Source organism: Elgaria multicarinata, chromosome 11, assembly GCF_023053635.1.
Source record: "Elgaria multicarinata webbii isolate HBS135686 ecotype San Diego chromosome 11, rElgMul1.1.pri, whole genome shotgun sequence".
NCBI lineage: Eukaryota > Metazoa > Chordata > Lepidosauria > Squamata > Anguidae > Elgaria > Elgaria multicarinata.
In genome coordinates this window covers 46,223,036-46,237,164 of record NC_086181.1, presented here as the reverse complement: position 1 = coordinate 46,237,164, position 14,129 = coordinate 46,223,036, and the positions used below count along the sequence as shown (strand labels likewise).

Sequence of the window (14,129 nt, the reverse complement as noted above, 5' to 3'; positions counted from 1 at the left end):
AAAATATAGTTCAGAAACTCTTCTCAACAGAAACTCTTCTGAGCAGCTGAATGGAAGTTGGCAATTTTGTGGGGGGGGGGGAGTGCAAGCAGGGCCGGTGCTACCATAGAGGCCACTCAGGCGGCTGCCTAGAGTGCCAAACTAAGAGGGGCGCAGGGCACAGCGCAGCACTCACGCACGTTGGCTGTGAGCCGGCCCGACCTGAGGTCTTTTTATATTGTATTTTGTGCTTTTTATATTGTATTTTGTATTTGTGTTTTTAACTTGTTGGTTGTTTTATGATGGTTTTAATTTTTGTGAACCGCCCAGAGAGCTTCGGCTATTGGGCGGTATAAAAATGTAATAAATAAATAAATAAATAAATAAATTCAGCTGGGCCTGGGCGGGCGAGATGCCTGCCCAGCCAAAGCAAAGCCAGGGACGCTGGGGTGGGGTTGGGGCGGCTCCACGTTTGGACTTCTGGAACGTGCCTGGAAGAGAGAGAGAGAGAGAGAGAATGTATGGGTGCATGGGGTCTTTGAGTGAATGCATGTGTTCATGCGTGTGTTTCTTTGGAGTGAGTGATGCTGAGTGTGTGTGTGTGCACGCGCGTGTGAGTTGGGGGGATGATTTGGAGGTGATATTCCTATTAAATAATGCATTTTAGACCCATAGACGTTCCTTTCCAATTTGTTTGCTATAATTGGCATGACGTATTTCTTGCACTTTAAAATAAATTTAGCAGTTTCAAGTTTTGTGCTTCTTATTTTTTCCAGGAAACATATGTTCTTAAAAATCAAAGTTGGCATTTTTTGGTTTTTTTTTTTTTTTAAAGTACCTCGCCTTGCCTGGGGCGCAAAATAGCCTGGCGCGTGGCACCGGCCCTGTTCAGTCTCTCTTTCCAGGCAGGCTAAAGGAAGCCCCGGCCCGATCCTCCCGGCGCTGCGCCTTGAAAGCGGAGCGCGTCTCGCCCGCGCCCTGCTTCCCATAAAGCTTGGGGAATGCCTGCGGGGCCGACTGAGCCCTTCCGCGGTGCGCCCGGCTCCTGGAGGCGGCGCTGTGCGGCCGACTTCTGGCGCGCCGCGTCCCGGGCTCGTCGCCCGGCCGCTGCTGCTGGTGCCGCTGCCGCCCTCTCCAGGGCGGGGCGAGGATGGCTCCTCCGCCGCCGCCGGGCGTTGCCGCCGGCCACCCCGCCCCCCGCCCCGGGGCGGAGCGCGAGCCGCTGCCGGCGGTGCCTCCTTGCGCCGCGCGCCCCTGGCTGCTCGGGTCTCTCCGCAGCTGCTCCCAAGTTTGGTCCAGGTGCCGCCGGCCCGCGCTGCGCCCTCGCCGCTGCTCCGGAGCGCCCCGGAGAAACGCCGCCGCCGCCAGTCGGGCTGGCAAGATGACCGTCAAGGTGGACTTCGAGGAGTGCCTCAAAGACTCGCCCCGCTTCAGGTGGGTCCCGGCGGCCTCGCCCCGCGGCCCTCCGGCTCGCCGCGCGCGCTGGCCACGCCGTGCGCTTTTACGCATCGCCGCGGCCGGTGCCAGGCGGCGGCAGGCGGCCCTTCCCGCCGCCACCCGGCCTCAGCTGCTTGCCGGCAGGCAGGCGGGCGGGCTGGTGCTTGGCGCCCTCTCCGGCGCAACCAGCAGGCGCGAGGCGCTGCGCGCATCCCCGGCTCGCTCGCTGTCCGCGCCTCGGCCGCCCTGGACCCTCGAGCTTCTCTCTGCTCCTGCCCCATCCCCGACGCTTGAGGGGAGAAGTTTTGCACTAGAGCCTGCCGGAGAACGCCCAGGGCCTGTTTCCGAAACGAAGACGGGTTTTTTGGGTGTGTGTGTGTGCGTGCGTGTGCGTGCGGTGTCAGGAGCTTGGAAACCCCCCCCCCCCGCCGCCGCTTTGCTCCTGGCAAAAGGGAGGAAGTGGTGTCTAGTGGTGAGAGTAGGGGAGTTAAAACAGTGATGGGGCTTGAATAGTCGTGAGTTTTAGAGATGATGGGAGAAATATAAACTTCTCCTGTTGACCTTTCACAATCTAGCTCCTTCCTAACTTTCCCCTCTCATCTCACCCTATTGCCCCCCCTCCTCAGATGCCATGTTTCTCACCTGCCTAAGGGTCTCCACTTCCCTTGCTCGGCTTTGTCCATTTTCTTCCGCTGCCCCTTACGCCTGGAACACTCTTCCAGAACATTTGCGAACTCCAAGTTCAGTCGCAGTTTTTAAAGCTCAGCTAAAAACTTTTCTTTTTTTCTAAAGCTTTTAAAACTTGATTTTGATCTTACCTTTATACTGTTACGTTTTACTCTCCCCTGTGCCGGTTTGGTGCATTCTCTTCCCCTTCTTATTGTTTTATTATGATTCTGTTAGAATGTAAGCCTATGCGGCAGGGTCTTGCTATTTTATTGTTTTACTCAGTACAGCACCATGTACACGGATGGTGCTATATAAATAAATAAATAATAATGGAGCAAAGTATGGAGTGGATCCCCTTTTCTCTCCTGGGGGAGGGGAATCCTTCACCTCCTGGCCTTTTGCAGGGAGAACGGATTGCATAGAGGCAGGAGGTGATGGCTCTCGTTGGGGTGGGGGTGCTTTTCTCTCTTTTTCGGGGTGTGTGTCTTTGCCCTCCCTTCTCGCCTTGCTCCCGATGACAGGCAATAAAAGTTTGGCTCAAAGCGGGAGAAGGGCTTAGCATGGGGTGGTTTATTTATTTATTACATTTATATACCCCCCCCCCCCCCATAGCTGAAGCTCTCTGGGCAGTTTACAAAAGTTAAAAACAGTGAACATTAAAAAAGTATACAAAATTTCAAAACCATCAGCAACATAAAAACAATAGTATAAAAACAACAGTATCCATTTAATGGAATGCCTGGAGATGGCCGTGTGAAAGCGGGTGAGCTGAGAGTAGAGTTGCCAACTTTTTAAACCATCCCTGCTCCTGTGCCTCTGCCAGAAGTCCGATGTGAAGCAATGAGTGCTAAACGTTCTTCTCTGTGCCACAAAAGGCTTAACCTGCTCATTGCTGCCTGACGAGGTGCTGTTAAAGACCCAGGAGCACGCCAGGCATATTTCCCTGCCTGATAAGATGGCAACCCTGTTTATGACTCCCCCCTGCCCCCACCCAAGCAAAGCTGTGTCCTGTAATGGAGGGGGTCCCACAGTGTGCACGTTTGAGGGTATTCTTTCTTCGCTGTCCTTCCCCGGCTGTAGCAGGGAGACGGCCTTGCTCCTCATCTGCCTGCAGGCGTTTCCGGTGTGTGCACCCTCACGTCATGCGCTTGTGTGTTCAGACCTCACACTTTCTTCATGTAGCCGGAGTGGCGAGTGCAGGAAGTGATAACTGGAGGAAAACTCGGAGGCATTAATGGGGCAAACAGGGCTGGAAAAACCCGCCCGGGCAGTGGAGAGAGGTGTGTGGTGGCCAGATTTCGCTGCCTGTAGAACATCCCTGTGTCTGTGCCGTTTTGCACACGCCTGGTTGGGGCAGCCTGCTTGCAGCGCTGTGGGTCACGCTGTGGGTCACTCTCATGTGGGGCAGCAGGGTCTTGAGGGGGGGGGCAGTGAGTCAATCATGCTGTTTACCCCCATGGATCTCCTGCACCCTCGTCGAGGACGGTGCTGAGTACAAATCCTGCTCACAGCAGCTGTGCGTCTTGGAACTCACAGTGGACTCATCCAAGCACTTCCAAGGCCTTTTGGCTGGGCCCTGCTTATCTTTTCACAACGACACACTTCTCAGCTGGGGAAGAACGTGCGTCGTCCCCACAAAGCGGACTCACTCGGAGATGCTGGACTGCTTCCCTCCGGCCTCCTTCCCCCTTCTTCTAACCCAGCCAGTTCCACTATTCACTGCCCACACCTGATCACAAGCAACCCTCATGAATTAGACGTTTGGGCAGGGGTGGGCGGCAGGTGGATCTACCGGTCTTTTTTGAACTCCAGCTCCCAGAAGCCCCTTCCAGCATGGGCAGGGGTCAGGAACGCTGGGAATTGAAGTCCAAACTTATGGAGCTCTCCTTACTGCCCACCCCTGCGTTAGGGGACAGGTCTAATGGAGGATAAGGCTGTCAACGGTTGCTAGTCACGATGGCTATAAATTGCCTCCAGTAAAAACCTCTATATGTCAGTTGATGGGGAACATGGGCAGGAGGGTGCTGTTGTGCTGACATCCTACTTGCTGGATTAGATGGGTCTGGTCTGATCCAGCACAGCACTTCTCAGGTTGTTATCCAGTCTCTCTCTCTCTCTCTCTCTCTCTCTCTCTCTCTCTCTCTCTCTCTCTCTCTCTCCTTGGTCTACTTTTTAATCCAGAGAAAATATGCTTGAATGTTTTCCATTCTGTAGCCTCTCCCAGCCGCCTGTCGGAAAATGAATGACACTTGGTTTCCGGGAGTCATTGATTTCCACTTGCTGAAGTTCTAGCCCATCTTTCCGACTCTGGAGAGGCCCGCGAGCGGCGTTGAGTCTTTTCCCCCTCCCAGCAAAGAAGGGTGGGTGGGTTGGCCTCCCCCCCCCCGCCTCGCTTCTTTGGGGTGTGTCCTCCTGCAGCATCGTTGAATCTGGCGTGGCGTTTGGCCGGCTTCTTCTCCGCTCTTGTGGTTTTTCTCCCGGCTTCTGTGGTTTTGTGACATTTCCTTCCTGGTCTGAACAACTTCTCTCTCTCGAGTCTGAGCTACGGTCCCAGTGCATTATGGGGGATGTCCGTGTGGTGGCCACCTTAAATTGCCTCTGCATTGGTGGACATATTGAGAAAGAGCCAGGACTGGTACCCTCTAGAGAAGGGAGCCATTATTCCATTCCCAAGAGCTTCGGCTATTGGGCAGTATAAAAATGTAATAAATAAATAAATAAATAAATAAATAAATAAGGCCTAAGGCCTCTACGTCACCTAGCCTGGAGGTAGTGACAGAGGTAACTAAAGTAAGAGCCTGGAGCAAGGCAGAATTAGGGAATGAGGACGCTTTCCTGTAGGGTGTTTTATTCCCAGCTGTTTCCAGTGGTTGTGTGCTCCTGCACCGCCCGGGTGGGATTTGTATGCCGTCCTTTCGTGATTTTACAAATGCCTCTTCTCAGGTTTGCGTACATCGCAAGGAAAGCAGCCGTTCTTCAAACCAGGCTGTCGTGGGGAGGTTTCCAAGCAACTGACGGGAAGTGGTTGCAGACCCAGAAGAGGCAGGAAGCTGCAAGGAGACCGCAAGAGTGCAGGCGGAGGGAGGCGGGGTGGAAAGACAGGCAGGCCTTGGTGAAATGTTGCCCACCTTCTCAGCTCGGTTCCTGGTTCCGCTAAGACAGCTTTCCCCAACCTGGTGCCGCTCCATCATCAACAGCTAGTTGCCCTATGCATCCATCCTGGTCTCCCTTTGCCACGCCATTGAAGATCTCGCTTCTGTCCCCAGGCAATAAAAGGGCTGGTTGGAAGAGGCCTTGGCCAAATTGTACTCTGGTGGGCTTCCTCTGTTAATGGCTTACCTTGCTGTCATGGGCAGCTAGGCCTAGTTGCCCTTTAAATTCCCCACAATGCTCCAGTGTGGGGCTAGGTCAGGGGAGTTATGGGTAATTAGATCCAGCTGCCTAGTGTTGCTCTCAATTAGGGTGACCCTATGAAAAGGAGGACAGGGCTCCTGTATCTTTAACAGTTGTATTGAAAAGGGAATTTCAGAAGGTGTCATTTGTATATATATGGAGAACCTGGTGAAATTTGCTCTTCCTCACCACAGTTCAAGCTGCAGATGCCCTGCCCTCTTTTAAATCTGGTCACTCTAGTATAGCTCCTGCAGCTTTAACTGTGGTGATGAAGAGGGGAATTTCACCAGGTTCTCCATATATACAAATGACACCTGCTGAAATCCCCTTTTCTGTGCAGCTGTTAAAGAAACAGGAGCCCTGTCCTCCTTTTCATAGGGTCACCCTAATGTATGGAGAACCTGGTGAAATTCTCTCTTCATCACACCAATTAAAGCTGCAGGAGCCCTGCCCTCTTTAAATCTGGTCACTCTAGTATAGCTCCTGCAGCTTTAACTGCGGTGATGAAGAGGGAATTTCACCAGGTTCCCCATATATACAAATGACAACTGCTAAAATTCCCTTTTCAATGCAACTGTTAAAGAAACAGGAGCCCTGTCCTCCTTTTCATAGGGTCACCCTATCTCAGTGCTAGGCCAGATATATAGTGCTCCCTGTGACCCTGCCTGGCAGTGCCACCAGCCCTGCCTGCATTGCCCCTCACTTTGATTGGCTGTGTCATTCAGCAGGTGCGACCCTGTGGTAACAAGCTGAATTGGATCCGCTCTGAGCAGCCCTTGTTCACCTAGCAGAGCGATAGGGGACCAGAAGGTTTGGACTACATCTCCCATGAGACACGGCCAGAACAGCCAATGGCTAAGCGTTATGGGAATTGTAGTCCAAAGCATTTGGAGGGCACCTGGTTGCCTACCACAGATTTGGGGAGGAGGTAAAAGACTGATTCAACACACACACACCCAAAAAACTTGGTTGTTCTGTGTTGAGCCTGCAGGTGCTAAATGCTTCCGGAACACTTCAAAGTCACTTTGCAATGGTGTTCATCTACAAACCAGTCCTGAGAGGTTGGTTGTTAATGCCTCCCTGCCTTCTGCAAGTGGGGGGGGGGGGAGGAATTGAGGCAGAGGGTATTGCTACCCTAAAGTCGTGTGCTGAGTCTATAGCAGAGGCAGACCTTGAACCCGGGCTGCACGTATTAGATCCCAACTTGCCGTCTGCTGAAACTCAACTTCTGCTAATCACTTTTGCTTCCTGCTTGCTCCCCTCCTGATCTTAGGGCTGCCATTGAGACGGTGGAAACAGATGTTTCTGTCTTGGAGACCCAGCTGGAAAAGGTGAGGGGTGACTTGGGGGAGCGGACGGTCAGCTTTGTGACGAAGCCTTGGGCCTTGCTGCCTCCCAGCAATTTATTTATTTATTTATTTATTTATTACATTTCTATACCGCCCAATAGCCGGAGCTCTCTGGGCGGTTCACAAGAGTTGGAAGGGGCCTACAAGGCCATTGAGTCCAACCCCCTGCTCAATGAAGGAATCCACCCTAAAGCATCCCTGACATATAACGTAACGCATATAACGTAGGTGCCAAGCGAACGTCCTTAGGGAGCTCATTCCACAGCCGGGGTGCCACAGCAGAGAAGGCCCTGCTCCTCCTGGTAGCCACCTGCCTCACTTCCTTTGGCAGGGGTTCGCGGAGAAGGACCCCTGATGACGACCTTAGGGTCCGGGCAGGTACATAAGGGAGGAGGTGTTCTTTCAGATAGCCTGGCCCCAAGCAGTTTAGGACTTTAAATGTTAATACCAGCACTTTGAATCGGGCCCGGACCTGGACTGGCAGCCAATGAAGCTGGAAAAGGACTGGCGTGATGTGGTCTCGTTGGCCACTCCCTGTTAGTAACCGTGCTGCCCAATTTGCTTGAAGAGATGCTGAACTCTGTTGCAGAAGGCATTGCAAAGCGCTACTTTGCTTGCCAAGAAAAGGCTCCATTCCTGGTAGATGATTGTAGAACCTGTCCGGGGTCTGGGGCGGAATCACAACGACCCTGTTCAGGCGACACGCTAAACCACAGTGGTTAAGCATTTTGAGCTATTATGGCTTAGCATGTTATGTGGGCCATTCCTAACCATGGTGGCTACATAACCACCGTTTAAACACGCCCAGGAACCATTTGCTGCAAAAGGGTGAGCGGCCGAACCATGGCTTAGCATGTCACCTGAAGTAGACATTGGAAGAAGACATTCTTTGAGCTATTTGGGTCCCAGATCGTGTACTGTAGGCCTTTAAAGCTCTGTTCTTATTATACCATCAACGTGCCAACCGCTTTGCCAAGTGCAAGAGGGCGGGCCTGCTGTCCAAAATGCGACATGGAGGAGACTGATTGAAGGTTGGGCTAGACCATGGAAGAGTCTACATTTATTCTTATTTTCTTCCTCCAAGGAAATCAGAGCAGCGCATGTGATTCTCTGTTCACGCCTCTTGTTTTCCTCACAACGACCCTGTGAGGTAGGATTAAGCTGAGAGCCAGTGTTGTGCAGTGATTATTGTATCAGATTGGAAAACTCCCCACGCTGCTGTGAAGTTTGCTGCTGGGTGGACCTTTTGCTCAGTCAGTCAGTCAGTCTCTCAGCCTGATCTACCTTATAGGGGTGTTGTGTGGATAAGATGGTGCAGGTGGATGACACTCCCATGCATACATACCACACTGAGTTCCTCGGAGGAAGGTTAGGATAAAATGTAATACGCTGATTTATTTATTTACATTTGGGGGGAAATATACTCAGGCTCCATTTCAAATGGAGCCTTCATAGAAACCGTAGGACTCATCTACACCAAGTTGGATATTCCACTATGAAAGCGGTATATAAAAGGCAGGAGCCACACGACGGCTTTATAGCGGTATTGAAGTGCACTGACAACGGTTGGGGTCCATGGACACATGCCGTATTCCGCTTTCATGCTGCTATATCCTGCTTGGTGTGGCTCCTGCCTTTTATATACCGCTTTCATAACATTTTCATAGTGGAATATCCAGCTTGGTGTAGGTGAGCCCGTAGAACTAAGTCAGGGAGGGTCCCCCACCCCAGGGGTTTGGAGAGGCACTTCCAGGGATAAAGGGAGACCCTGTGAATTAGGAGTTGAGTTTGAAAAGTCAGGAAGGTGATGGGCAATTTTCCCGTTCGGCCGGGGGCTGTGGGGTGGGATGGGGGGTGGGTGGCTTTTGCCTCTGCTAGGCTCTTCTGCTTCACCTCCCCTTTCATTTCCCTCTCCATCGACCAGCTGCTGAAGCTCTGCACCACCATGCTGGAATCGGGGCGCCAGTATTGCACTCACAGCAAGAACTTTGTGTCCGGGATCCAGGAACTCTCCCAGAATTCTCCGGGGGACAACATGATGGCTGTAAGTTTGCTCCGGAAAGGACGGCGGAGTCTGGAAGGAAGGAGAAGCCGGCGGGAAGGAGCAGGCCAGGCGCCTAATTTGGGTGCTGCACAGGGCAGTGTGTGTGTGTGTATGTGTGTGTGATGTTTGTGATCCTGAGCGCTGTGGCTCTCTTTGCTGCTTCTGTGCCTTAGCTGGTCCTTCAGGCTGGCAGCTGGGCTTGAAAGACAGGTTTGGCCGTGTCACGGAGGCCAGAGCAATGAGCAGCAATGTTTACAGTCGGAAGGACACACCTTTCGCCCTTAGTGTGTCACCTTAGTGATTAGGACTTCGCCAGGTGCAACTAAACAATTTATTTATTTATTTATTTATTTATTACATTTTTATACCGCCCAATAGCCGAAGCTCTCTGGGCGGTTCACAAAAATTAAAACCATCATAAAACAACCAACAAGTTAAAAATACAAATACAAAATACAATATAAAAAGCACAACCAGGATAAAACCACGCAGCAAAATTGATATAAGGTTAAAATACAGAGTTAAAACAGTATAATTTAAATTTAAGTTAAAATTAAGTGTTAAAATACTGAGTGAATAAAAAGGTCTTCAGCTGGCGACGAAAGGAGTACAGTGTAGGCGCCAGGCGGAACTCTCTGGGGAGCTCATTCCACAACCGGGGTGCCACAGCGGAGAAAGCCCTGCTCCTAGTAGCCACCTGCCTCACTTCCTTTGGCAGGGGCTCACGGAGAAGGGCCCCTGTAGATGATCTTAAGGTCCGGGTAGGTACATATGGGAGGAGGCGTTCCTTCAAACAATTGCTACTGCTGTTGTTGTTTTTCTGTTCTATGTTTATTTGTTGTTTCAACCATCATGGTCACATCAACTTTACAGACGCAATACAGGTAAGCACACAAAAACTCTACAATGCAAAGAAGCAAGATACAAAAAACACTAAAAAGGTTTTCATTAGAAGGTGCCCGCAAATATGTAGAAGTTCATGTGAATACAAAGAATTAAAATAAAAGACACGAAGAATTTACATTAAAAGGTGTATAAAAGTTAATGCTACTGATATTTTAAAACTTCATGTTAAATTTCATCATTACAGTTCACCATCTGTTGTTTTTATTATTGTTATTAATATCTGAGGGCAAAAACTGGGAGCAAGGCTTGCTAGGAGCCATTTCTTCTCCCTGGAACCTTTTTTCGCTGGTACAGGTGAAGTAACATTATGCCTCTGAGCATGTGCAGGTTGCCTTTCACATTTATCAAAGTTTTCAGAGAAAGAGAGAGTGGGGTGAGAGGCTGCTGAGTTAGAATGCACCAGCAGAGTGAGAATTCAGGTTTAATTCTGTTGCCTTGAATCAGGATAAAGGTTTTTTATCCAACTGTATGTGTTGATCGTTGCCTCACAGGCTTTTTCTCTTCCTTCCTTCCTTCCTTCCTTCCTGCTTCGCAGGAGTGCCTAGAAAAATTTTCCACGAGCTTGAACAAAATGATTGACGGCCAAGAGGTGAGTGACAGCCTCTGTCCTTCCTATCAGCCTCCTTCTGTGTCTTCCTGCTTCTCCAGAGATGCTCAACTGCTCTGTCATTCCCTAAGGGGGACACAGGCTGAGAGGGTAGGATCCCCCAGGGAGAGGCGTGATGAAATCCGTAGGGAAGTCACCTGCTCACATTCATTCCCAGGGATGGACCCCAGGTGGGGCCTCAAATTCTTTGGGATCACGTGAGGTACTGGTTCCTCTCTATTCGGCCCTGGTTAGGCCTCATCTAGAGTATTGTGTCCAGTTCTGGGCTCCACACTTCAAGAAGGACGCAGACAAGCTGGAGCGTGTTCAGAGGAGGGCAACCAGGACGATCAGGGGTCTGGAAACAAAGCCCCATGAAGAGAGACTGAAAGAACTGGGCCTGTTTAGCCTGGAGAAGAGAAGATTGAGGGGAAACATGAGAGCACTTTTCAAATACTTGAAAGGTTGTCACCCAGAGGAGGGCCAGGATCTCTTCTCGATCCTCCCAGAGTGCAGGACACGGAATAACGGGCTCAAGTTAAAGGAAGCCAGATTCCAGCTGGACATCAGGAAAAACTTCCTGACTGTTAGAGCAGTACGACAATGGAACCAGTGACCTAGGGAGGTTGTGGGCTCTCCCACACTAGAGGCCTTCAAGAGGCAGCTGGACAAACACCTGTCAGGGATGCTTTAGGGTGGATTCCTGTATGGAGCAGGGGGTTGGACTCAATGGCCTTGTAGGCCCCTTCCAACTCTGCTTTTCTATGATTCTGTGGATATCGAAATAGCCTACTCCCCTCTTCCCGCAGGGCATTGCCTTTCTGTAGCACTTACAGCAGGCATGGGGAACCTCTGTTCCCCATCCACCCACCAGCTTCTTCCCTGAGTTTTGCCCTTTCTCTCCAGGCAACCTGATCTGAGAGAAGAGCTTTTTCTTGCTCAGTGCTGAAAGAGGCTGCCTTTCTCAGCGCTTAGCAGGAAAAATGTCCCCTTCTGCCAGCTGATTTGCATTGGATCAACAGAGAAAGGGAGGTCTGGAAAAGGTGTGTATGTGTGTGTGTTTGTTTGTATGTATGTGTGTGAAGGGAGTCTGCATGTCTGTGTGAATGGGATGTGAGAAAGTGGGGTGTCCACGTTCTCTGTCGGTATGCGGTCCCCAAGAGTTCTCGAGATGATGCCCCAGCCCGTGGGCCAAAAGACATTCCCCTCGCCTGCCGTTCAGACAAGCACAATCTTCCCCAACCGGTTCCCTTCCGGATGTTCTGGACTTCAACTCCCATCAGCCCCAGTCAGGAATGCTGGGAGTTGTAGTCTAAAACATCTGGAGAGTGCCAGGCTGAAGGAAGCTGGTGTAGAATCTGAATAAGATTCTACACCCATTCGTTTGGGTTTCTTTCAGCTAATTGGGGGCACAATTCAGCAGGGAGAATTCGTGTGCAGGAGACCTTTCCTCCTGAATTGCGCCCCGTGGATCAGATCTGCCTGTCTCAATCAAGGGCTCCTGCTTCTTCCTCTTCGATGAGAGACCCCCCAAACTCACAGGAAAAGCGCTTATTTTATTTTGCCCTTATTTCGTTGCCTGCTGGAAGACTCACCTTTAGCTCTTGTCCACCGCTTCACTCCCATCTCTTTGCTGCAGGAATTTCTGGATGTGACGCAACAGTCCCTGAAGCATCAGCTGCAGACTCTGGTGAAAGAGTAAGTCTGTGTTACGATGGGGGCAGGCGGGCAAAAGGGGGGCAGGGTCTTTCCTGGATCCTTCCGGGGGATTCTAGGCATAATACACGTGCACAGCACATTTCATTAGGTTGTGCATCCAGGGATTATTATTTTTTAAAGGCGAACATTTTTTGAGCATCAGTCATAAAGGACATTATTTTTATTCATTAATTTCTTAAACACTGTAAGCGCTGATGCCTTACTCAGCAGCCAGAGGGCAGTTGGAGGACTGTTCACATTGTGTTTGGAACCTCCTATGGAACCCTACTCAATGGCTCCTTCAATTTGCCACTTATTGCTTCAGACATTAGGGTGTGCCTGGGCACACCCCTTGCGCATGCCTATGCTTGGCGTTTGAAGTTGGATTTGGTGCTTGCCGGCGTCATGGTGCCACATCCCAAATGTGGCACCACTGCGGTGTTGAGTGTGGACGTTACGCCATGGGCCCATGCTGGGTCAACGTTTCCTCTGAGCTCTCCGCCGCGGCCCCAAGCTGCCTCCCCTGGTCAGTCACTGCCACTTGAGATCCTATCAGGGTATAGGTGAATTTTTGATTTTTCTCTCCCTCCCACACAGTGTGCGTTTCTCTGCAAAAGGTTCCCCCAAACCTGCAGGCTGGGGGATGCTGGGAGCTGTAGTCCATTAATAGAAGTATAGCTTCCAAATCACGTGAGGTACTGGTTCCTCTCTATTTGGCTCTGGTTAGGCCTCATCTAGAGTATTGCGTCCAGTTCTGGGCTCCACAATTCAAGAAGGACGCAGACAAGCTGGAGCGTGTCCAGAGGAGGGCAACCAGGATGATCAGGGGTCTGGAAACAAAGCTCTATGAAGAGGGAGAAAGAACTGGGCATGTTTAGCCTGGAGAAGAGAAGATTGAGGGGAGACATGATAGCACTCTTCAAAGACTTAAAAGGTTGTCACCCAGAGGAGGGCCAGGATCTCTTCTCGATCCTCCCAGAGTGCAGGACACAGAATAACGGGCTCAAGTTAAAGGAAGCCAGATTCCGGCTGGACATCAGGAAAAACTTCCTGACTGTTAGAGCAGTACGACAGTGGAACCAGTGACCTAGGGAGGTTGTGGGCTCTCCCACACTAGAGGCCTTCAAGAGGCAGCTGGACAACCCTCTGTCAGGGATGTTTTAGGGAGGATTCCTGCATTGAGCAGGGGGTTGGACTCGATGGCCTTGTAGGCCTCTTCCAACTCTGCTTTTCTATGATTCTATGATTCTATGAACCACCTGAGGGGCATTGGGTTGGGTGAAGTCTGCTTGACACGCTTCTGTGGGCTGACCCAGTGTGGATGTGGTGCTGCGCCAGCTCCGGGCGTTTTGGGGGCTCAACCTCCCCTCCTCCCTCCCCTCTGCTTTAGAGACATGAAGCATTTCAAGGAGTCCCGGAAGGAATTTGAGCGGGGCAGCGAAAGCCTGGCCAGCGCCTTGCACCACAACGCCGAGGTGCCCCGCCGGCGTCACCACGAGGCCGAGGAGGCGATGGTGGCCCTGAAGGTGGCGCGCACCACGTTCCGGGCCCGGGCCCTTGACTACGTGCTCCAGGTGGGTGAGGCGGAATAGAAGATTCCTCCGGTCCAAAAGCTGGGTGCGAGCCAGGGGAATCCCCTGTGGTCTGATTTGGGGGAAACGAGAAGGGCCCCTTTGGCTGGTGTTGGGGGAGCGGGAACAACGTTGCGGTGGCCGAGAACCAGAGGAATACAGACCCTCACGGGATCCGGTGTCTTTCCTTCTTACAGATCAACGTGATCCAGTCGAAGAAGAAGTTTGAGATACTGAAGTTCGTGAGTAGATTCCAGTTCACGGCTGTGCGCGTCTCCACCTTTGCAAACTTGGGGCCTTCCAGATGGAGCCTCAACACATCTCCCAGCATGACTCAACCAGCAGAGGCGGATGCTGGGATTTGTAGTCCAATACTTCTTTTTTTAATTAATTTTTTTACTGTGATTTTAACAAAACAAAACAAAACAAACACAAAACCCCCAAAAATTACACACGTAAGAACTATCAGAATTCCATTAAATACAAAAACCTTTTCA

The 14,129-nt window shown here is 51.2% G+C and overlaps 1 protein-coding gene across 1 annotated transcript in view; it reads left to right on the top strand.

Annotated features, from left to right (window-relative positions):
* The first annotated feature begins 1,226 nt into the window (after nt 1-1,226).
* ACAP1 (ArfGAP with coiled-coil, ankyrin repeat and PH domains 1) overlaps nt 1,227-14,129 on the top strand; it is a 38,820-nt gene continuing 25,917 nt past the window's right edge. The window contains exons 1-7 of the mRNA XM_063138644.1: nt 1,227-1,413; nt 6,752-6,809; nt 8,752-8,871; nt 10,313-10,366; nt 12,003-12,061; nt 13,452-13,635; nt 13,830-13,874. Coding sequence (XP_062994714.1) covers nt 1,361-1,413; nt 6,752-6,809; nt 8,752-8,871; nt 10,313-10,366; nt 12,003-12,061; nt 13,452-13,635; nt 13,830-13,874 — 573 coding nt within the window. The 5' untranslated portion in view covers nt 1,227-1,360. The remainder of the gene's footprint in view (nt 1,414-6,751; nt 6,810-8,751; nt 8,872-10,312; nt 10,367-12,002; nt 12,062-13,451; nt 13,636-13,829; nt 13,875-14,129) is intronic.